The 22,941-nt window shown below is 34.8% G+C and overlaps 1 protein-coding gene across 4 annotated transcripts in view; it reads right to left on the bottom strand.

Annotated features, from left to right (window-relative positions):
• The window catches only part of IDE (insulin degrading enzyme), a 53,870-nt gene that overhangs the window by 12,405 nt on the left and 18,524 nt on the right, over window positions 1-22,941 (bottom strand). For 3 of the 4 annotated variants that reach the window (XM_048945269.1, XM_048945267.1, XM_048945270.1), the window contains exons 10-19: window positions 22,717-22,797; window positions 20,489-20,592; window positions 14,172-14,274; window positions 13,075-13,197; window positions 10,899-10,981; window positions 7,466-7,610; window positions 4,714-4,824; window positions 3,130-3,250; window positions 1,359-1,450; window positions 429-540 (exon numbers count right to left, since the gene is read on the bottom strand). In XM_048945269.1, coding sequence (XP_048801226.1) covers window positions 429-540; window positions 1,359-1,450; window positions 3,130-3,250; window positions 4,714-4,824; window positions 7,466-7,610; window positions 10,899-10,981; window positions 13,075-13,197; window positions 14,172-14,274; window positions 20,489-20,592; window positions 22,717-22,797 — 1,075 coding nt within the window. Of the gene's footprint in view, window positions 1-428; window positions 541-1,358; window positions 1,451-3,129; window positions 3,251-4,713; window positions 4,825-6,767; window positions 6,913-7,465; window positions 7,611-10,898; window positions 10,982-13,074; window positions 13,198-14,171; window positions 14,275-20,488; window positions 20,593-22,716; window positions 22,798-22,941 lie in introns of all 4 variants that reach the window. The other variant, XM_048945268.1, reaches the window with a different exon arrangement.

Below are 22,941 nucleotides of genomic sequence, written 5' to 3'. Positions count from 1 at the left end.
AAAGCTTTTATTTTTCCAAATAAAAGGAGTTTTTTGGACAATCCTTCACTGAATGTTCACTTAATACCTGGAAGTGCTCAAAGAATGCTGCTTTCTCAAATATGTCTTCTACACGTAATGTACAACGTGAGAGATTTTATTTCCATAAAGCATACAGAGTGAATTAAGACTGAAGGTCAATTTATGCACATGAATTAAAAATGAAATCAAATATACAAAAATATATGTATATATTTGTGTATAATTTTACTTACATAAAACTACAGCCTAATTTGCTACATCTGCAGTTTAAAATAATTTGAAATAAATCTGATTTTGAAACAAAGTCCAAGCAACAGAGAGTATTATTCATCTTAAAGTGCCATTAGCAGACCAAGAACCTTGATTTAATGTACAACGAAAAAATTTGAAGTAACCATTTAACTTACTGTCAGGAAGTTGCACTTCTCTGTATCTCACTAGCTGACTGGGAAGGAGTGGCTTTGTATGAGCGTGCTCAATAAGAGTGTCCTCAACCATTTGCATAATTCCTAGTGCAGCCTTGAAGAGAAAACACAAGGACTTCCATATACAAGTGTGTTAAAATGAGGAAGGGAAAAAAACTTTATTTTTTCCCTTGTTATTAACCAAGTGCTACATGCATTCAGTAGTCACTAGCAGTGTTTTGTAACATCTCCTGCTAGTGAAACATCACAGAGCTACTATAACAACATCTTGTGAGAAATACTGCTATGCCAGTCTTCCACATAGAAAGTAAAAACGTATATGCTTTACGTATAAGAAAGATATTGGGCGTTGGTTTTGTACATACTTTCAAGTACTTGGTTAAATTTCCGACACAAATTACAACTGTAACTTTTTTTGCTGAAGACAAAAGAAACATTTTCTGTTTTTTACTCCCAAAGACACAACTGATAGCAGAGGGCTATTTTTTATGGACTAACATTCCTGCTCAGCTTCATACAAAGCAATTCATTTAGCAGAATCATGGATTCTTGAAGCTTTGTTAGTTAGCCTGGTACTTACAAATGGAATAGCTGGATCTGCAGCATTCTTTATGCAGCTTGATCACATTACAGCAATAACATGTAGCACAGACTTTAAAATATTTAGATCTAAGCTGTTTTTTTATTAAATTTCCAAGAGCAATACAAGGGAGCACACAGCCTAATAAATCAGAAGTGGAAAAAATGACACCATGATTGTCCCATAAAGAAAAAAAAGAAGTACGTCAAATTATGTAAACAAAAATTATGTAGACAAAGCTGCTTTAAGATATGAGAAGGTTAAACTAGCCTTTCATTTTTAATGCTACTTTTAAATAAAAACTGTGTTATTAAAGAAAGTATCACACCAACCTGTTTAGTTATATTGCCATGGAGAAGAGCTTCAATGTGTAACCGTGACAACAGTTGAGATATAAAGGCCTTGAGGCGGGGAAGAGTGACATCTAGAATAGATATCAGGATAGTTAAATCAATTACCTGCATTTCTACATTAAGAAATACCTAATTCATTTCTAGATGTGGTATATTTCTTACAGGAGCAAAAAGACATTGTCATAAAAAAACCTGAATCTCTCCTTACAAATGCAACCCTGGAAAGCTTCCAGGTCTAAATAGCAGTGCTCATCATATAGCTTGCTTTGCTTAGAATTCATGTATCGTCTGACCCAGATTCCAAAAAGAGAAGGAAAAAAAAAAAAAAAAAAAAGAGCCTTCTGAAGTCTTCTTTCCAGTCATTCCAAGCAAACATTCATTCTCCAGAGAAAATAGTAGTAATCATTTAGGTGGTGTTCCAAAATAAAGCTATTAACTAAATAAGAAAAATGCAATTTGTAATGCTTGAGAAACACACTGTACATTCACCATCTTGACTAAAAAAAAAAAAAAAAATGAACTGAAATAGTGTTTTGATGCTATGTTAGCCTACCTTTGTAAAGCAGTTTTCATATATAAACCAAAACACAACATACAGAATCAATGGAATGAGAGAGGATTGGAAGAGTGGATGAGAGGTTCCTCCTAAAGCTGACAAATACGTTGTTAATTCCCTGACTCTACATGAACCCCTACCTCTTTTTATCTTAAATGTGCATTACAAAACCTTTGGAAGAGCACATGGTCCTTTTATTGTTGCATAATCCTAATCTTAACTTGCACTATTAATAAGCACTATTAATAAGTCTATAGACAAAAAAAAGATAAATTGCTTTGAAGGAGAGAGGATGTGAGGAAAATAAAATCAGACGTGAATTCCCTGTATTTCAAGCAGATTTCCTGCAGTGCTAAGCAGACAGCATTCCACTCCAGCATTCTTTTTAAACATTCTTATGCTGAATAGAGTAAAAGTAATTTTGTAAAGATGACTTAGAAAAGAAACACAACATCTGTTTGGCTTTGAAATTCAACCGTCATTAAGCTGAACTCACTGCCATGAAAACTGGCATTAGCTTTCACATGGACTCCACAATCTCTAAGGTGCCTGCAATCATTCAAGAGACCATACAGCTAAACATCTGCATTTCTATCTTGGAGTAATCCAAGGAAAAACTCCTGCACCTCTGTGCAGCTGGCTTCAGGCATCTAATGAAGCAATGTTAAGCACCAGACCTTCAGACAGTATGGTATGTGCCAGTCCGATAAGTAAGAATGTGAATTCTGAATCATATCATCACATCTGAATGTTAAGTTCTTAAATCTTGTAAGTTGTAATTTCTTCTTCTCCCCACATAGTGAGGGCACTTGCTTTTTGTTAACAACCACTGTCTTCTTTATTCTTAACCTTTTTTTTTTTTTAAATTATTTTCTACAGAAATGAAAATGTGTGTTGGGAAGTACAATACAGCTGATACATTCCAATGTATCTGCAAGGTGTCAGCTGGAGTCCAAATGAATTCAGTGCTGGTTATGCCACACTCAGGCTCATATCCACAAAATGGGCTACCTTAGCACTGGCAAGAAGCTGCATCAGATTAATGGCAGAGTCAGATCAAACTGGGTCCGTACCTTTGTACGTTTGTTTGGATGACCTATTGAACTTCCCAGAAATTGGAGCCATCTTCCATAAGAAAAAAAAAAAAATTAAACAAACAAACAAAAACAAACTTTAAAATTGGCAGAGCATTACCATCAAGAGCTTCTTTTAATTCATCTTTGGTCCAAGCAACTTCTGTCATCAGGAGTCGCAGGTAATACATTGCATGCTGGTGAGGCTGTTCAGCCCTGAAGTTGTTAAGTGATCTCATGTACTGAAACAAAACAATTTTAAGTTCAAATTACAGAGCTCCATTCCTACACATGAAATATTAACTCTGTCCTTTCAACTTCGTGTATCATCAAGTAAGTACATTCTGAATGTCAACAACTGTCTCTTGCCTGTTAGCAGTTTTAAAATTGGTTTAAGTCATTTTAGTAATAAAGTAATATCATGAGGCTACAGATTAAGTAGTTATTATAATGTTGCCTGTACTAGAATGAAACCAAATTTCTCAGTAAAATTGTTATATTCTAATCCTAAATAAACATCAAGATGAAGTTGATGTAAGTAGGAAACATACATTCTATGATATTTGCTCAGTGGGGAAAAAAAGCAAACAAGCTAGGAGACAAGGTTTTTTTCTAACCATTTGAGCATAGGGAAAAATGTAGATTCATGTAGGAAATTCTTTGCATTCTTAGCTTGGATAAAATACAAGAGAATAATCAGTGAGCCCGCCACAAAGGAACTTTCCCAGTCCTTTGCAAAATAAAACCTTTTTTCTCCTGGAGAAGAATTGAAAACAGAAACTAATAGTTTCAGCAAGCTGAAATCTGGTTCTACAGAGATGCTAATTAGCATATCGTATCCATTACAGCAGAGAAGTTCATTTCAGATCACACCGGTGAGAAAGAGCAACTGTTAAGTTGCTGAGGACACATCCCTTTCTGTTCCAAACAGAAGAAAGCTGTTACCTCTCTAATCTGTCCTTATTTTATACAAATTGTCTGTGCAATGAAATCTACAAAACATGCGTAAATACAGACACAAAGCTTAAGTGGACCATAAATACAGAAACATCTTGAAATAAAAGAAAATCACCCCAAGCAGATCATTCACAGACCCGTGGGTTTGGGGGTTTTTTTTGTTTTGTTGTTGGGCATGGACTTGTTTTAGCTTCACATTTGTAAAACCCAGTTACAACCTCCTAATTTATATTCCATATATAGAAATCAGTCATTCAATTTTGGAAGTTCAGTTTCCAGAAGACAACATGTACTTGAACAACTGATTACTTCTGCACTGAATGGTCTTAGGCCAGGAGCAGAGCTCCTCTTCACCTCTGGTGAGAAAAAAATATTGTAGATCTCAATACTCCCCTTCCCCCTTCATGCTATGTCTAGATCACATTGAAGATTTTCTAAATTGTAAAACAATATACGTGATTTTTTTTTTCTCCTTCCTGAATTCTACTCTTATCAAAGCAAGCTTCAATCTCTTAGCCAATTCCAAGAAAGACTGACTGAAAGTAGATTCACTAGGCTATTTTAACCTAAGAATGTAATACAGATACAATGGGAAACTCACAGATATAAAAAAAAAGAAAAGAAAAAAGCCTCTAGAGTCCCAGTGGGACAGAATTTAACTTTGTCTAGATGGATAATTAGCCCGCAAGATTACAGTTCAAGTCAAACATTAAATTATTCTAAGGTGTAAATTTTTCATGTAGCTTACCGCTTCCTTGATAATTTCAAATCTTTTTTCATCAATCTCAAAAGTAGCCATTTTCTCAATGATCTTCTTGAGCAAGATATGTTGCTTGTCATTATAACCTTTCACAGAGAGCTATGAAAGAAGTGCATAATTAGCTTTAAATGCATAACATAAAAAAATAACTATCGAATCTCACAGGACTCAATGAACAATAAAATCTTGTGTATTTGTCCAAGAGTTATGAATGCAGAGAATCCATGTAAAACTAGATGATGTAACCAAGTTGTTCTCAGAATAACGGTACTTCGCATTTATAAGTACTGAGTTCAGTTAGTAAACAAGCTCAGAGTACTGAAGTGGTTTTACTCCAGGTTTTGCATGCCAGTAATGAAATTAGATTCACAGCCTTCTGAAATTGTCCCCAGTCTATGTTTAATCCTGTTTCGTGTTTATATTTTTGTGCAACAAGACATTTTACTTAAGTGGAAGTAAGCAGAAGCCCTAGAAAGGAAGCCCTGCCAAGAACTATGCAATTTATAATAAGCAATGGTGCTGAGCTATAGATCTGATCATACAAATTTTCTGCAAAGCATTCACAAAGTAAGTTAGGTCATTAAAAACACAAATAAAACAAAGATTACTGTATGATCCCATCAAGGCATAGAAAGTTTTGCCCACTGAAAAGGGCTTTAGAAGACCCTTTGGGTTTAAAAAAAAAAAAAAAAAGCAGCTTCAAAATTTGGTATGTAGGAAAGGAAGTTTAATTAGATTAGTACAGTATCATTATTAGGGTAAAACCAAACATGCAGGTCAATTCCTGCTTTTCACTAGGAAAAAGCTTTTCTTCTGCAGTTACAGAAACACACGTAAACACTGAATTTGAGAAAAAAGCTATGATAAATGGATTTAGGGCAAAAGACTGACATCCTAGATTAGCATGAGAACCCTGTTTTATAAAAATGTAGGTGATTTTTCTTAGTAGCATGTAACCCTGCTTAAGTTATCAACACAGTACAGATATACATACTGAATACAAAGATCTCTCATATATAGAAAATAATCCTGGAAATTCCCTGATACCATAACAGAAGAACTGATTTTAGTATTTTAAAATATAGTCTTTAAGGAACAGGAATGAAAAGTCCCTGTCCTAAATAAATAAATAAATCTCACATTTAAAATAACTCTATAATTCCAAACTGTGACTAAAAATGAAGAAAGATTACCCCCCCCTTCTCTGACCATGAAGCATCAGCAAGCTTTGAGACTGAGAACAGATAATCGTGTTTGAAGTTTAAGTGAATGCTACCAGGAAATGAGATATTAGATTTGTGTTGGCTAAAAAAAGAAACTGCAGGGATAAAAACACTGTACTTTTTTTCATACAGAAAATACAAGGACAATATACTCTCTTACAAAGAGATTTTGAAAATAATACAGGAAATTTCAAAATAAATCTTGTTATATAATGATGGTCAGCAAAAGCATTCAACAGAACTTCAAGGAAGACTATTTAAACCTTCTTCCATAAATCTCAGAGGTGAAGATAAATAAGAAATAACCACACATCATATCATCGTTATTTCTGAAGTAAATATAGTCAGCACTTGAAAATACGTTATAAAACGTATAATAAAAATGCACACTAAAGAAAAGCCAAAAATGTCCAGCACTGAATTCTAGTGAGCACATGCACCATCCATTTCCACAGCTCACTACAGCAGAATTAGAAGACTATGACAAAATCTGTAGAGCTAAGACTCATTCAAAAACTTTAATCTTTTCGTGTAGAAACTAGCAATAGTATTCTCAAGATTACCATGCAAGCAAGTAAAAATGAATGCAACTAGAATGCAACAGCTGCACTGCACACGTGTTCACAAGACACTGCAATCTCAAAGAGGTCATTCAGCACTGATTAAAATGCATTGTTTCGCTTTGCCTTTAATTCATGATATATACGCCAGGGAAAAAACATTAACCACCTCATTTAGAAATGCAGAAGTCAAATGTTTTCTCCAAGCTAAACAGTTCACAAGCTGTTTCATTTCCTCCTGTGTTTCTTTCTTACTTACAAGTATTGCATTCATTCCTGATGCAATGCCATAGACCAAACCTGAGAGGCGTGCTGCATATGTATACTCTTTTAAATCATCCTTCAACAACCTGATAAACAGGTATGTCATGTTGCAATGGAGAGGATCAGCATAAATGTAGCGACTAACAAAAAGAAAAACAAAAGAAATGCTTTGATACCTCAAGCAGTGACAAAGTAATGGATGAAGAAACATGACTGAAGAGTATGTATATGCAGCCTCATGACCAGTAGTTCTTGAAAAGGAAAGCTTAAGTATATCATTTATATAATAGCATGAAAAGGGGGTCTTCTACCCCATCAGTCAGAAAGTTTTTAAGAGATATCTGGCAAACTGAAATAAAAATATAAACTTGCATTAGATTGCTTTTTTCTTTCTTTTAGATGGAGGAAGAAATCTTACAACTAATGCATTTCATGAATGACGTAAAAGAAAAGGAAGAAAATTTGCTTAATATGAATGGAAAGATTGTTGTAGACTTTGAACGAAATTCAACTTAAAATTCAAATCAAAGAAAGGATGGTTAATAATTAAGATCAAAAAGGAGTAACAGCCTTAGACCCACAATGGAAAAAGCTGTTTTTTAAATAAAAGTTCTTCCACCAAATCAATATAAAAATGTTGATGAGTGGAAGTAGCTTTAAGTCTCTAATCTCTTCCTTGATATGGGTACTTACATACATCCCATAGATGGTATTTTGGAGATCATAGTTCAAGCCAGCTAGTTCTGCTGCATATGCATACTCGTTGAGGGAGTCTTTGAGTAGTTCAAGGTATAAATAGGCCATGTTACAATGCAAGGGATCCACGTAAGCAAATGGGCTGGAAGAAAGTGTTGAAAGTAAAACATGCAGTTTAAAATTACTTCTCATTTTCTTTTGGCCCTTCTAAATTTGATCTGAAGGAAGCAATATTTACTGCAAGTATGCTGAGGGATCCCATCATGAAGGTTTCCTATTTTGAAGCCAAATATGAATATGCCTGAAAATAACTACTTAGCTCACTTATGGTCTCAGTGATGCTAAATACCTTAAAGATTCCAGAAATATTCCTTTACTTGTGCTGATAAATGAAGATACGTTGTATTTATTTTGCTGCATGTCAGAACTCACAAGTAAAATAAACACAACCTGAATGAATTATTTAACAGATCAAAATGAAAACCTACATACTGAACATTAATTTGATTAATACTTTTAACATTAACATTTTTATCAGAAAATAAACCAGTTTTCACAGAAACTAAGACATTAGCAATTCACAGTACATGCAAATCTCAACTCAGGAAAGAAGTTTTGCATACCACTTTTACATCAACAGCCATACAAACTCTACTTTTGACTCAGTGGAATCTGATCACGTACACTACTGTTACAAAGTTCTCAAGAAGAAATGCAACTCAAAGACTCAAGCCATATTTCAACTGTACTGATGTTTGTTAAATACCTGAGATGTTTAAAGATAGCAAAGGCAATACAACTTATTTGTTGGGTATTTGTTCCTAATGCTTCTTAAGTACACGTAAATTCATTACCAAGTTCCCAAAAATAACCTGTAGTATTGAAGACCAATTGCTATCAGGATTGGGTATTTGACAGCATTCAACAGTATCAACAAAATAAAGCAAAGACAGACCACATCACCAGCACTGTACCTGCTGATAACTTTAAGATGTAGGCTATGTTGTTTTACTAATACTGTGTTAATTATTCTGGGTTGGGCTTCAATAACTGAAGTAAATGTCACCAAAAGAACAGGACTCTGCTATCTGCTTTCTCCCTAAAGTAAGTTTTCCAAACTGAGCAATTTTTTTTTATGCCCAGTGATGCAAATCCAATTAATACAGATTTATTTATTTTTAATTAAGACTGAATTCAAAGCAAGATGTAGGACAGTCCTATCTTATACCCCCCCACAAATTCATTATATTCTTTTCTATTAGTTGGCCACGGCCAACAGGGAATTTCAAAAATAATGTAGACTACTAAATAGTTGTTCAATGAAAAATATCAGAAAGAATTATAACAACACTGTTCTGGTAGTTGTTTTTTACTACTGATAACTTTGTAAATAAATGCTTATTCTTAGTCTACCTTTTTTTTTTTAACTGGACTTGAGGAAGAAAAAGCCATAAACATAGACTGATTGAAAAATATCTTAAATATTTTTCCTGTTTCAGCAAGCTGCATGTGTCAAAATCAGTGTCAACAGTGAAGTGTTGATAGAAGGTCATCTTACGAGCTATTGTTTTTAATCAAAGGCACTCAAATTATTTAAAATGTTTTTTAAATTGGAAGATAGCACATATGCTTAAGTAGGTCAAATATAACTAGCGCTGTATTTTAACATCCATCTCTCCAAAACACGAGAAATGATGGGCAGGTGTTATAACCTTTAGAAGGTTTTCACAGCAATTGCGCATAACATTGTTTTGCACCTTTGTAAAGAGGGGTGCGCATTGAGTTCTCAAGTCATAATTCACATGAAAGCAAAAGCTTTTTAATCGCCTTTTAAGCTGGACAGTAATTCCCATGTCAGAAGACTTCACTGTTTTGTTTCTTTAATACAAGCCTTGCACAGTGCCCCTACCTTAGGATTTTCAGTTTTCAAACTTGGCAACTTAAGGAGATTCATATATTCAGACAGCCCCTAATGAAGTTATACATTTGAGGGAGAAGTCACCCTCATCAACTTCATCTTTTAAAAAAAAAAAAATCTACACAGCAGTTATTGCTGGAACATCTGAGTCAGGAATTCTTCCAACGATCTGTGATGATCAGGGCTGACAGGCAGTAGAAATCTCCGTCATTTTTCCTACCCTACTGAAGCAGTCTGTGGTGTGAGACAAAAGTACAAGTCTGACTGGGAAGAGCTGTCACCATACTGTGCATATGTGCACATACTTATACCCTTGTGTGCTCTACATAAAATTTGTTACTATCTTTTAATCTGCCAAAAACTGCTTTAGAAATTGAATCCTTCATAGCTCATTTGAAATTTGTTGGAATACACACAAACGCAGCCTCCATCAATAAAATCCTATTTGGGATTTCAGCCACACACAGTCCAGTGAAAATCCACTGGGTGTGAACAGAAGTATTGTATTGTTGTTCCCTGAATAAGATACAAGCAGACACCATTTTGATCTTCCATGCCCTGACATATCAAAGGCAAAACAATCAAAATGTTTGTGTTGTAGTTTCTAAAGAAAAATGAAAGAGGAAATGCCTACACAACCCATTTTTCCTAGCACTAGTTCTGACACTCTGAAAAAACCCTCAGTATAAAATTCTGCCAAGGGCTTGTAGGGAAAAAAAAATTGGCGTCACTCAGAAGGACTCAACAGCTCGTCTATGAGAATCTATCAGAGCCCATATAACAGCAGCTCCAGCAATATCAGTAACCTGGCCAAAGGAAGAGATCCTGAAATTATTTTCATTTTCCAAAATCCAACACAGAAATTACTATACTCTGAGGACAGCAGTGAACTTGCACATTAAATTCAAAAGTTAGAAATTATTACTCCCAACAATCCAGAGCCCTGACAAGTTATGTTGTTCTCATGTTAATTTAAAAAAAAAAAAAAAAAAAGGTAATGCAAGACCAGAATTAACATTACAGCACTCAGTCATGCATACTGAAGTAAGAATCACACATTCACTGATAATGCAGAGGTGTTCATCCAAACAGTTACTGATGTAAATTAAGCAAAATCCAACAATTATAAACTTTATACTGGATAGCATTATGCGAGTGGAAACAGAACTTGAATATTAATAAAAATATCAGAATAGCATTTTAGAAAGAATATTACCTTTGAACTTTTCTCATTTAGTCATCAGTGCAAAAAAGCAGCCACACCCATTCTTAAAAAGTTGTATTGCAAAACTCCATGCAGGTGTTACTAGCAGACGCACTTTAGGTATAGCAAACAAAATTTCTTTTCATGGGCCTTCCTGCTGTCTCACTCTCACTGCACATTACACCAGGTAAGGACAACCACTTTAAAGCCACAGTACATGGAAGAGTTTTTAATCACAGAAATGCAGATTCACAACAAATAAGATGTTTTCTGAGATAAATTTTTGTTAATTATTTAACATTGCATACCTGAAAAACTCAAAGTTGAGACAAGCCTTCGGCAAAAAGAATTTGTCATCTTGCTTGAACCACAGTTTACTCATAGCAGTGTCCTGTGTCAAGAAAAGAGGTTAAGTCACCTAAATTCTAACTGTAATACATGTAACAATTTTTTTAAAAAGTCATTTACTTCAAATGTCAGTGTTGTCTCCTTAAATTCACATTTTTTCTATGTCAGTTGGCATATACATCCATCACTTATTAAGGCTACCTTCTTAACCATAAAGCACTTTCACATGCAGTTACACAGCTGTAACATTGTGAACGAGCTTATGGTCATCCTGGGAACAATTGCTCCAGAGCACGAATGCTCAAACAGAACTGTCTGCTGCTGCAGACATTAAGAAGTGCCATCATGGGGACAACACCAAGGAGATTACAGCAGCACATTGATGCATGTTTTATACAAAGGGTGTAATTGTATATTTAATGCTCTTAGTAAAAGTGATTAATTCACAGCACATTGCTTTAAAGTAGCAATGGTAAGAAAAAAAGCAATGTATTTTAAAGAGTAGTTAAACTAGATGGAAATTAGAAGATCTATCACCAAAAACATTTAGAGAAATCTCCCAGCAGAAAAAAAAGAATCAGAACCACCTCGCTTATTCCTTTTTTCTCCCACAAACATTATGAAATAAATACATTGTCTATTCTAACTTCATCTCCCTAACATCTTTTCTATTATTGCCACACGTGAGAGCTCTATTTTTTAAGTATAAAGATATTTCTCTTTCTCATATTTTTGAGCAGATGTTCTTTGCTTCTCAGAGATCTGCCATGGTATTTTCCTTCTCCTTTCTACTTTAAAGAACTAAGTCCCACACCTTACAGCACAGCACATAATATTCCACTCATACTAAGCAGCAAGATTACAGCTTATCTCTCTGACAAATATTTCTTCTATTAAACGACTATTACTCTATTACACAATGTAGGACACATTGCATAAACTGACTACAGTGCTGGAGACTTGATGCAATAGCGTATCTCTGCTGATCCAATTCTTGTAATGATTTGCTATGGGGTCAGACAAATGCCAGGGCCCACAGAAAGAAAACAGCACAGACATACAGCTGGTGACAAAATAGAAGAGATGTAGGCAAAATATATGAGATAGCTATTTTATCAAGTACAGAAGGTTAAAAACACTCCCCCTCAAAAAGTATTTTAAAGGCAAAGGAAAAACCAATAGCAAATACATTTCTAAAGTAATGAAAGCAGAGCTTTTGTGCAAATCAATTGCTTAGTTGCTACAGAGACACTGAAGGACCATCAAGTTTCTGTAGCAAACCAATTAGTGCTACTTACTAGAGCTGTAGTATTTGTCCCTGCTGAGGTTTAGGGTTTCAGTTCAGGAAGAACATTAATATAAACTCAAAGTCCTCCTCTGTTAATAAGAGTGCTTCAAGTATATGCCTAAAGTGCCCTGTGCAGAACAAATACGTTTTCCTGAAGGATCTCTTTGCACTAAAGTAGACTTATATTAATCTAATGTGCATAAAAGTGTTTCTGAATTAATTTAGTATTCAAGCTGAAGCACGACACATAACTGAAGAGCTTTTCCTATTTAACCTCCAACTAAGCCCAGAGCAGAGATGAGCATTATCAGCAAAGACAAGTACATGCCAGTATCTTGAAGTAGTCCTTAATTTTTCAAATACTGAGATTTGCTAGACAAATTGAGATTATTAAATGATGATAAAATTTCCAGGAGACTGGGGAGTGATATTTATGTTTACATCTTTCTGTCTCCGTGCAATTGCAAGCTTTCCTCACGCACAGTTACAAACCGATAGCCTTGTCTGCACCCTCAATTTACTGAACACTGCTCAAAAAATACAAGATGGGCAGTCAACCTTCTGCTGGATCAACAGTTTCAATACTATTTCTATTAACTTTTAACACACTTCCAAAAGGACAAGAGTTCAAGTTGCCTGAAGATTCATTTTCATAGGAACCCAAGCAGCCATAATCCAAAGTTCAGTACGAAAGGACTTTCTATTGTCTAGCAATACCTAGAAGATTTCTATTTTTTAAATCATGTTCTGGCATATGATATGACTTCTATTTTAAAAAACACGCTGCAAACTTAACTGCTAACTTCCCGAAGGTTAGCAAGCAAACAGAAAAGATACAGATACCTTACCTTGACAAGGGCAGGGTACTGAGTTGCATCTTTTTCCAATGGTAAAATCTCAAAGTTAGTAGGAATGAACTCATTCTTCATTGGAAGCTTGAATTTCCCATTCAAGTCAGCATTTTGCCATTTCTAGACAAATAGTAAGAACGATAAGGCTAAGAAAAATTTCTGCTTAAATAATATATATAACATACATATATACTATATGTATGCATACATATATTACATACACTTATTGCTTTTCTGCTGTAACAGAAGACTGAGGAATACACTCCACTAGCTTGTGTGTAAATTCTAGCAAGGTAACTGGAAAAAACAAAAATCTGGGGAACGGGGTAGGATGAAGAGCTCAGGAGGAAGGTGACAAAAGAAAAAAAAATATATATATTTTTTAAAGTTTCTAGTACAAGGGTTCTGCGTCTCACCTTTTCTGCTACTACTAAGTGAAGGCATCACACTAAATGCATAAGCAAAAACTTTAAATCAAGAACAAAGGCACGATCAACCTACACGAAGTGATACGTTCCCAAGCAGGGTCTATTCAAAGCATGTTAGGCAGCTCCAGTATAGCTTTAGAGCATATTTAGTCCTCTCTTTCAGAAGTAGTAGTAATCAGTAGCAAGACTCAATAAGGATTTGCTCACTTTCATTGCTAGAGCTTTGATTTTTATAAGTTCAATTAATATGCTCATTTTGTAACTTGCAAAGATCAATTTCAGAAACACAGTTACATACAACAGTTGTAAAAACATCCCTTTCTTAACAGAATAGTTCATCAACATTTAATAGATGTAAGCACAAAGTTTTTAAAATTGAGAAGTAGCCACTGCATATTATGGACTTTTCATAGAAAAACTGTGTAACATTCTCCACATTAAAACTTTATATGGCTTAAGACCATTAAAATGAGTATGTTCAACGTAAGAAATTTAAATGTAAAGAGCAACATAAGATCCTCAGTTAAACAGACTCATTGCATATTTTTTGTACTATACACAGAGCAGATTTCAGGGTTTTTCCTTCCCCTAGAGGGAAAATTAGACTAAGATTCACCACTGTCTTTCATTTGGACATAGTGGAATACATTTAATGTTTTAACATGCCTTAATAACTTCATCAGAAATTGCTTCTTGCTTGTATTGTGTTCCATACCAGTCTTCAGTTCGATCAGTTTTTCCTTCAAAAGACTTGGACACTATTGCAACTCTAAAAACAAAAAGACAAAGCACTTTGGCATGAATGTATCTGGGAAAAACTGAGAAATTATTCAAAGCACTATTTCTGTTCCATCATTAGCATGCATTTATTTGTGGAAATGGCCCCTGGACAATTAAAGGACAATTTAGATAGTGACGATAAATACACAGAACTACACACTATAGCCATCAGCATAATTTAATTTTACCATTTTTTCTTCAAGCGTTACAACCTAGAGTTATACACGACTGCTGTAATCCATTCCTGTTTCTTAGGCTTTGTCCTTGTTCCAGAAAACAAGGAAAACAGTCCCCGAGACCTTCTTCAGAAAGAATGAAGTGACTAATGGTGGTTTTCATTTTTAAATTGACATTTGTTTTGTTTGTTTATGAAGATGAAGTCAACATATTCCACAATCAATAAATACTACAGGATTACACTGTTAGAAACCCAGAGGAAAAAAATGTGAGATTACAAGTCCAGAATAAAGAAAACCGGAAGTGTACAGTCTTCAGAACAGGTACCAAGCAATGATGTGTATACTCCTTGAATTCTTTTAAGCTGCCTATAACAACATGAAAGAGTACTCAACAGAAATACATAGAATTCTGAGATGGCCAGAAAGAGGTAAACACAGTTATCTCCCACATACATTTGGTGACCACTAAATGCTGGATTGCACAGTAACAAACTTTGTCAAATGTTGTGCAGATGGCTAAAGCACATGTTAAAGTGTCTAAACTTATACAGTACAAGTGTTCTTCAACAGCACAGTAGCCACAGGCTAGCAACATTCTGTTGTGTATTTTTAACGAGTAAGGCAAAGAGGCAGAAATCAAACACTCATGTGGACATATCTCAAACTATAGTACTTGACTTTATAAATGTTCTACTGGAAAATACATCTGGGATGAATTTTGCAATACTCTGAAAAGTTTAAATACGTGGAATATTAATACTGTAAATGTTTATCTTCTTATTCCTCCTTATTCATCTAATGCATATACGTAAATGGCTAAATGATCCAACAAGGTCGAAGAATCCTGTTGTATTAAGTTCAAGACTCCTCCATTAGCAAGATTTTCAAATTATTGTAATTTAACCTCTATTTTGCATTTCAAGCAGCAGGATGGGAGTGGGATAAAAACGTCACTAGACAATAGCTAGCATTAGATGCATTTAAATGAGAAATGCATCTCAGAATGACATGGGATTTAAAAACATTCTCTAGCAGTAGATCTGAACTGAAGGAGCACTTGTGCTGCTCATTTTGAAACAGACACACTAAACAGCAGTAATCAAATCTCATGTTTCAGTGATACAGACAATTACCTCAGGGTAGCCACATGATTAGCATGAGTATGTGAACAGACACAAATACAGAATACCCCCTGCTTTTCTTCAACAGCGCTGAGATGTCCAAACCTGGACATTCATCTTAGAAAGATATATTTCATGTCTCATTGTAAACAGCAATAGAATTGGTTAACATTTTTGTTGCAACTTCGTATTATGACAGTTTCTAAAGTGTTTGCATGTTATATCTATTTTTTCTTTTACTTGGTATTGTTTCTTTTTTTATAAATACTCAGCAAAGAGCTAAGCACTTTAGTTCCAGAGAATATTTACTCTTGCAGAATAGCAGACACCATCTCAGTGAACAAGGCAAAATCCATTACAGAGATTGGTGTTTACATAAAAACAAGCCATAGGAATATTCTCTGCTCCGCATTTTAACTTGGACAGCTGGTGAGCAAAAGCTCTAGCCCGTATAGATGAAGTTGCTAAGAGACTGTAAAAAAAACATAACATCCATTAAAATTTCATAGCTACCTACCAGGCCTTTTCTGCCATCCTGAAATTCAAACAAAGTCTTAAGCTAAAAGATTATCCTGATAAAATTCCAATAATGATGTGGATTGAGAAGCTAGACAAAGGTGTGCCATAATACACAAATGTCTTTCATGCTACTGCTTGATCATCAGTATCCTGGAGAAGAGTGAGGAATGTAGTAACAATGTAAGAACCCATACAGTTGCTGCTTTAAAGAGCTAAGAATAATTCTACCTGGTCAACGTATAGAAAATGAAATTGTAGCAGCAAGCTTTATCAGTAGTGCTGCTTCATGGGATCCTCCTGCCCTCCCTATACCTTGAGTCACCACTGGAATAAATAGCAACATTTTGAGCTCTCCCTCAAAAAAAAAAAAAAAAAAAGCCCATAGCCACATAAAACAAACATAAAAGTGTTTGATGTGCTTGTAACTCAAGCACCTAAATCAAGCACCTACAGCAAAGAACAGCAGGACAGAAAAAGGGGAGAAAGAAGCACCACGTGTAGAAATAGAATCCTGTGCAGTCATTTAAATGTATCATGATGCATCTTTGAAGTTCCCAATCACTCCTTTTCATTCCTATGACGTGACGAAGTGTTGAACAATGAACATCCTATGGTTTAAGACAGCGCTGAAGCTCACCAGAAATGTAAAATAGGCAACCTTTAGATTAAGTATGTTGTAAGCAGTTCATAATAAACAAGTACAATCAGAACTGTGAGCCACTCATGAAAAAGAAATGCAGCTGAATCTACAACACAATTTCCTTCTCTATGTACTTCCTTGAATATGCAATCCGTTGAAGTTCACAGTTATTCAGTCACGTGCTGTGTCTCTATGAAAGCATAATTTGTGATGGGACACAACACATGATTTTCAAAATGTTTCATCAAACTTAATGCAAACAAACAAACAACTCTGACATACACACAATATTTCTAACTTGTTTATCTGCAGGGATGAACATCAGGAACTGTTCTGAAACAACTACTTGTTCAATGTGAAATTCAGTCCCCTAGAAATTTCTCTATCAACGTTTTTGGCACTCATTTTATTTTTCTTCACTCTAGGATTCTGCTAATGCTGCTCTTTGGATATCAAGAAAGAAAAAGAGACTATGTATAATCCAGAAGAAAAGTTCTTTAGTTGCTTAACCTGATGAGTCACTAACTTCTTAACTTTTAATAAGAGCATTTATACTGCAGATGATGGGGGAAAAAATGTATTGGAAACAACAGGAAAATTATCTTTTTCAGCTAAGATTGTGACACATGCCTTATCTTCACAGATGGCTGGCAAAACCCAACGCAGTTTGAACAAGTAAAAATTATACTTGGTTCTTAAAAAGGTTTCTCTCTTGGGGAAATTAAGCTACTAAATGCATCAAGTAATGTGTGGGGGCAGGAGAAGAATATAACAATTTCCTGTTACGGCTCAATCAAAGAGAAGAACATATGGATACTTGCTACCATCTGTGAGTACAGTTATTTTTCCACACTTTTTAAAAACTCAACTTGTTAAGAAAATAACATGGTCAAAAATCTAAACTATTTTCTTTCAAAGCAGTCTCTATGAACACAGCTACCCCAATATAGATATGCCAAGAAAAGTCCTTAATGCAGGTAAATTCCAAAAACATTATGAAAAGCAAATAATAAATCCATGACATGAAGCAGTGTGTCAAACCAAGGAAAACTTAACCACTGCAAGACAGTTTATACAAAGCAAAAATTCTAAGAACAACTAGAATTCAAATTTGTGTGGAAATTCTGGCTAAGCTTTAAGAGCAGATGTATTACATATTCCCCATCACTTAGTAAAAGCAGCCTTTGTATTACAGTAAGCCTTGGTATCTAATTTTCAGGAATTAGGATGAACATGAAAATAGATTCAAAATAGAAGTATTTAATACAACAGAAAAGGAAACCTGGATATTTTCTTTCAAGTTTCACTTGTTCAAAATGCACTCTCTCCAAGTACTAAACCTTCAGTTGTAGTATCCCACGCACATTACACATAGATGCACACCCACATACAAAAATATTGGCGCTTCTTTAAAGGGCATTAATTACTATGGCAACTGCTGTCACCGACACAGGCAGCTCCATTTATTTTATCATTTCCAGTATACTCCCAGAAACAGCAGAACCCCATGGTATCTGCAAATACAGATGATAATTCAATTCTATTAGAGTTTATCCAATGATTTCAAATATACTGTTTTTAAAAAATAAACTAATTTGAAGCATAAACTGAATGAATACACGGGAGTTTGTCATATATGAACGTGTGCCTCACTGTCCTTCTACATACATCACTTCAAGAACTGTATATAAAGCACACTCAAAAAGACAAAAAAAATCACCTTTTTTTAAACACGACTAGCTTCTAAAACATTCTAAAAGGTGTTCAAGAACTGTAACACTGACACACAGAATCATAAGCAACATCATGTTGCAACAACTTATAGCTAAACTGAAAGAAAAAAAAAAAACAGGCTCCAAAGTGCTAGTATGGTTATGGCTCACAAAGCCTTGATATGCTCTCTCCCTTTCTCGTAACTAGATTGCATTAAGTGACAAACACATCAATTTGTTATGTGGATAAATGGATGGATATATTACAGAACAGATGACTGAGAAGCAACTGATATTTTGTCTGTTTTACTCCAGGCACAACCTGATCTTCTCTTTCCAATACTTAGATCCTTCTCTAAACGAGCAGAATTATTGAAATTTTATTTCCACAGCACTCAGTGCTACAGCAACTAATTTTATATTTTAAAATATCCCAATTGATTTGAATTGACATGATTTTCATAGACTGCAAGCTAAGGCATGAAGAAATTTACGAGAATTTCATTTCAGATGCTTATTAAGACCTTTTTCTTTGTATCATACAGCACCTTACATTTATCACACAACTTCCAACTGCATTGGTAGATCAAGCAAAGATGTGGCACTGGCATCTTATTAAGTATCTCTAGAGTATTTCTCTTCCTTAAGAATTGAAATAGAAGTTGTACGGGGAAAAAGGTAATAATTTATATATTTAAGTACATGTTTACAGAAAGCAGAAAAAAAAATAGCAAGATTTGCTTAACAAGTTTGCCTTTCATAGACTGTATCACAATTGGCATATGTTTTTCTGTTCAGTTTCTCCAAATTTGGTCCCACTACTTCTGCTGCTGCTCCATCTCAGTCTCCTTTTCTGACACCTCTATGCAATGTTTTCATGACTCTCACTTTAATACCCCTGCTAAGGAGTACTGATATATTCTTTTCTTTTAGTCTTTTCTCATAAGTCCAGCTCTGCCTACTACAACCAATTCCTACTCCCTTCTCATCTCTTCAGCAGACAGCCTTTCTTCTTCATCTTTTAATTAGGTAACAGTCCTCAAGACCTACCTATAACTCTGCTCAAATTACCCCATGATTTCCATTGCCACCTTTGCTGTCCCAAGTTTCTCCTCTCAGTGTTAACCATTTGCCAGGCCCTTCCTCCCTGTCCACTAACACTCCCTTTGTTAGCCCGCCCAATTTTTTTTCTCTGGCACTTCCAGATTCCCCCATTTGTACATCATCTTTTGTCAAAGTATGTGTTTCAGTGCACCCACTTCTCTCATCTGTATCATACCACTCTCGTTCAACTATTCAAATACACTAAGTACGTCTGTTCTTTATGAAGCCTCTCTTTTTCACTCTGCTTGGGTGATTACAGAGGGTCCTCCAAAGCACAGAAGAGAGAAGCTTCTTCCTTTCCTTTCAACACCTGATCTGACCATCTGCTGAGTCCTGGAATCTTCAACACATTGAAGCTACAAAGAAAGCGCGCATACAGCACGGTCACTTGCATCAAAGAGATGTTCTGGAAGCCTGGGAGATTTTAGCAGCTAAAGATGCAGCTATTTCTACCCACGTAAATTGATTTGCTTGTAGAGGCTCTATTAGTCTGCACAAAGCCTGGGAACACATGCACAGTAGATAAAAGCCATCCTCTTAACAGATTTCCAGAAATAGGTCTAAATAAAAAGGACTGCAGCATTATGTTAAAAAATACCCCAGAATTTAAGTGATGCAGGTTAACTTTTACTAAGCTTTTTCCTCGGTAACAGTTGAGCTATTCTGAATAATTATCTTCCTAAAAACAGTTTCAGTCTGAGGAAAACATCGTGCATAGAAAAGACCAAAAGGATGGTTTTGGCTGTACAGGACACTTACCTATCTCCAATGGAGAGCAGAAAGAAGGCTCATTAACACACAGAACTGCTGTCTCTTTTACAGCAACATTTACTCTGGAGCTGCGAGAGACACCTAAGAACTTGTATTTCCATTACTTCTTTGCCTTTCTCACAAGACTTGGGTTAAAATATGACCCAATTAAACTTACCGAATGTTTTCTGGTCTCAGTTTATCCAATACCATCTCTATTAAATCAGGCCTGAATTCTTCAAGCAAATATTCAGCAGCCAATACTTCTTCTATGGGATAATACTGAAAAACAGAGAACAAACATAGAGATGAATAAAAAACTAAGCACAAAAAAAAGAACAGCAATGTAAAATGTAAAGGACATTAAAACTGTAGCTTTAACCCGTATCAACTTCAAACTTCCAAAGACCTCTTTAAATCACTCTTAAAACTAAACAAGAGTGAGAATATTCTGATTATGCAGACCATATTTTTCCTATACTGTTAATTCTACATAATGCGTATTACTAGATTTCCCTCTTGAAATATTGCATGTTTCAATATAGAAAGTCACCTATCTCTAAATACTGTTTTGAACTAAAGTAAAAATAACATGGTAAATGCTGACCCCTGGAGGATATTTTTAAAGATCGAAGAACACCAAGTAATCAGTGTTTGGGAAAGCAAAACATAATGAAGCAAGCAAACAAACAAAAAAAAGGGTCTTTTTCTAAGAATTTTCCCAAGAATTCAAGAGGTTTTATAATTTATGAAGAGCATCTTTCAAATATCTAAAAGTACTATACACATTTACTCAATTTTAATTCTAGCATTAGAATTAAATGGTAAGATTATCTCCAGACACTCCTCCTAATCTCAACCACTCTCTGATTATGTTTCAGAAAGTCTGTTTTATTTTGGGAACATTATATTCTGACCTGAATTGACCTACATGCATCAAATTCAAATGAAATCTTAAAAATGATAAAGAACATTAAAAAAAAAAAAAAAAAAAAAAAAAAGAAAGAAAGAAAAGAAAAATTCCAAGAGTACAGCGAGCCAGGGAACAACTATCTGGAAAGCATGAAGCTTATAAGACAAACAGGAAATGTAATTCAACAGAAGAGTTTAGCAGTGATTCATTATACAACCACAACTGTTGTTTTTGTTTTTTACATAGAACTTCTACTTTTTTTTTCTTCTAAATCCTTTTGACAAACGTATAACAACATTGCATTTCCTTACACTAACTTACATAGGTTCTCCAAGTTATGAAAAACACTTTTTTGTAAGCATAAGAAATCACCATGCAATAGACCTAGCTTGGTTACTTCGTAATGCGAACTTAGTAGAACTCAGAAAAAAAGCACAGAATTAGAATCAGAACAGGTATTTTTCAATTTGTGCTTAAGCAATTAATACCAGAATCAACATTACCATTTGTACTGCAAAGCACAGCAAGAGATAAAAAATACTGTCCTGATTCGTTATTCTGATCTTTGGAATACTGCTGTCAACTTCCTGGCCTGATTTTTCAAGCCAGTAATCAGAAATCGATCAGAAATTATCCAACATATAAAAACCACTGAAAGTCTGTTTTAGAGACAGAAAAAATTCGCTTCTTAAAGACATTTTCTGCATTTAGCAGAGCAAAAATCAAGAAATGGCATCCCAAACAAGAGCTTTTTAAAATATCCACCTAAATGCTAACAGCTGTTTAATGTTTTTAGTAAACAGAAAGACAATTCTAAAATAAAAACTAATATTTTAGATATTACAAATGAAAGCTATAGGAAATACACAGGAATTCCTGCAAAGAAATAAAAAATGCTTCTCTGTATGCGTAGATATTAGATGTGCAATGGAGAATGGCTGCAATCTACAGAAGTTGTACAGTGAGTTCTGCTGAACGCAAAACCAACTTACTTCAGCGCAAAAAGAGGGAAGTGAATTTTCTAAGATCCTTTCAGTACCAACACAGAATAATGTTAAAAGAGTCAAACATTTTAAGTTTGCCATCTTAACACTTCTGCTTACTGCAGTATTCCAACATTATTATGTATAGAAGCATTTAGTACAGTACTTGGGTTTACATTAAAATTTTATTTCTCTAAAGAACATTTAGCTGTCAGGTAGGCAGAGAATGACAAAATACCTGTGTGTTAAAAAACACTGAAGCAAATCAAATAGCAACTCCAGTTGTAATACCACTTCTACCAGGTACAACAGTATAAAATGGTAGAGTGTGAAGAAAATGTAACTTGCTGAGTGGCAAGAGCTACGTGGCATATTAACTTCCTAAACTCAAGTACAAAAGAACTTTGCAATGCCTGCATTAATGTGGAGCACGGTTAAACATACTGGTACATGATTAATATATTATCCAAAATACAAGATTTTTTAAAAACAAGCAAAAATATCACTCACGTGCAACATTCCTCCAAGCTTTGATGTATAACCTCGTGGTCGTTCTTTATCTTTAAATCTGAAGGCCACAGCATTTAGATCCTACGAAACAACGTAAGGGTTGAAATGTGTAGTGAAATGCATTTTAAGAATAATTAAAGACTATTTTAAAAACTATTTTATAGTAGTATTCAGTCTGAAACAGGCACATAAAACAAGAGTTGCACAAAACTCGTGAGCAATTTC

Source organism: Lagopus muta, chromosome 5 (genome assembly GCF_023343835.1).
Source record: "Lagopus muta isolate bLagMut1 chromosome 5, bLagMut1 primary, whole genome shotgun sequence".
NCBI lineage: Eukaryota > Metazoa > Chordata > Aves > Galliformes > Phasianidae > Lagopus > Lagopus muta.
Note: the sequence above shows the minus strand (reverse complement) of the source record. Positions and strands in the feature narration are given on the sequence as shown.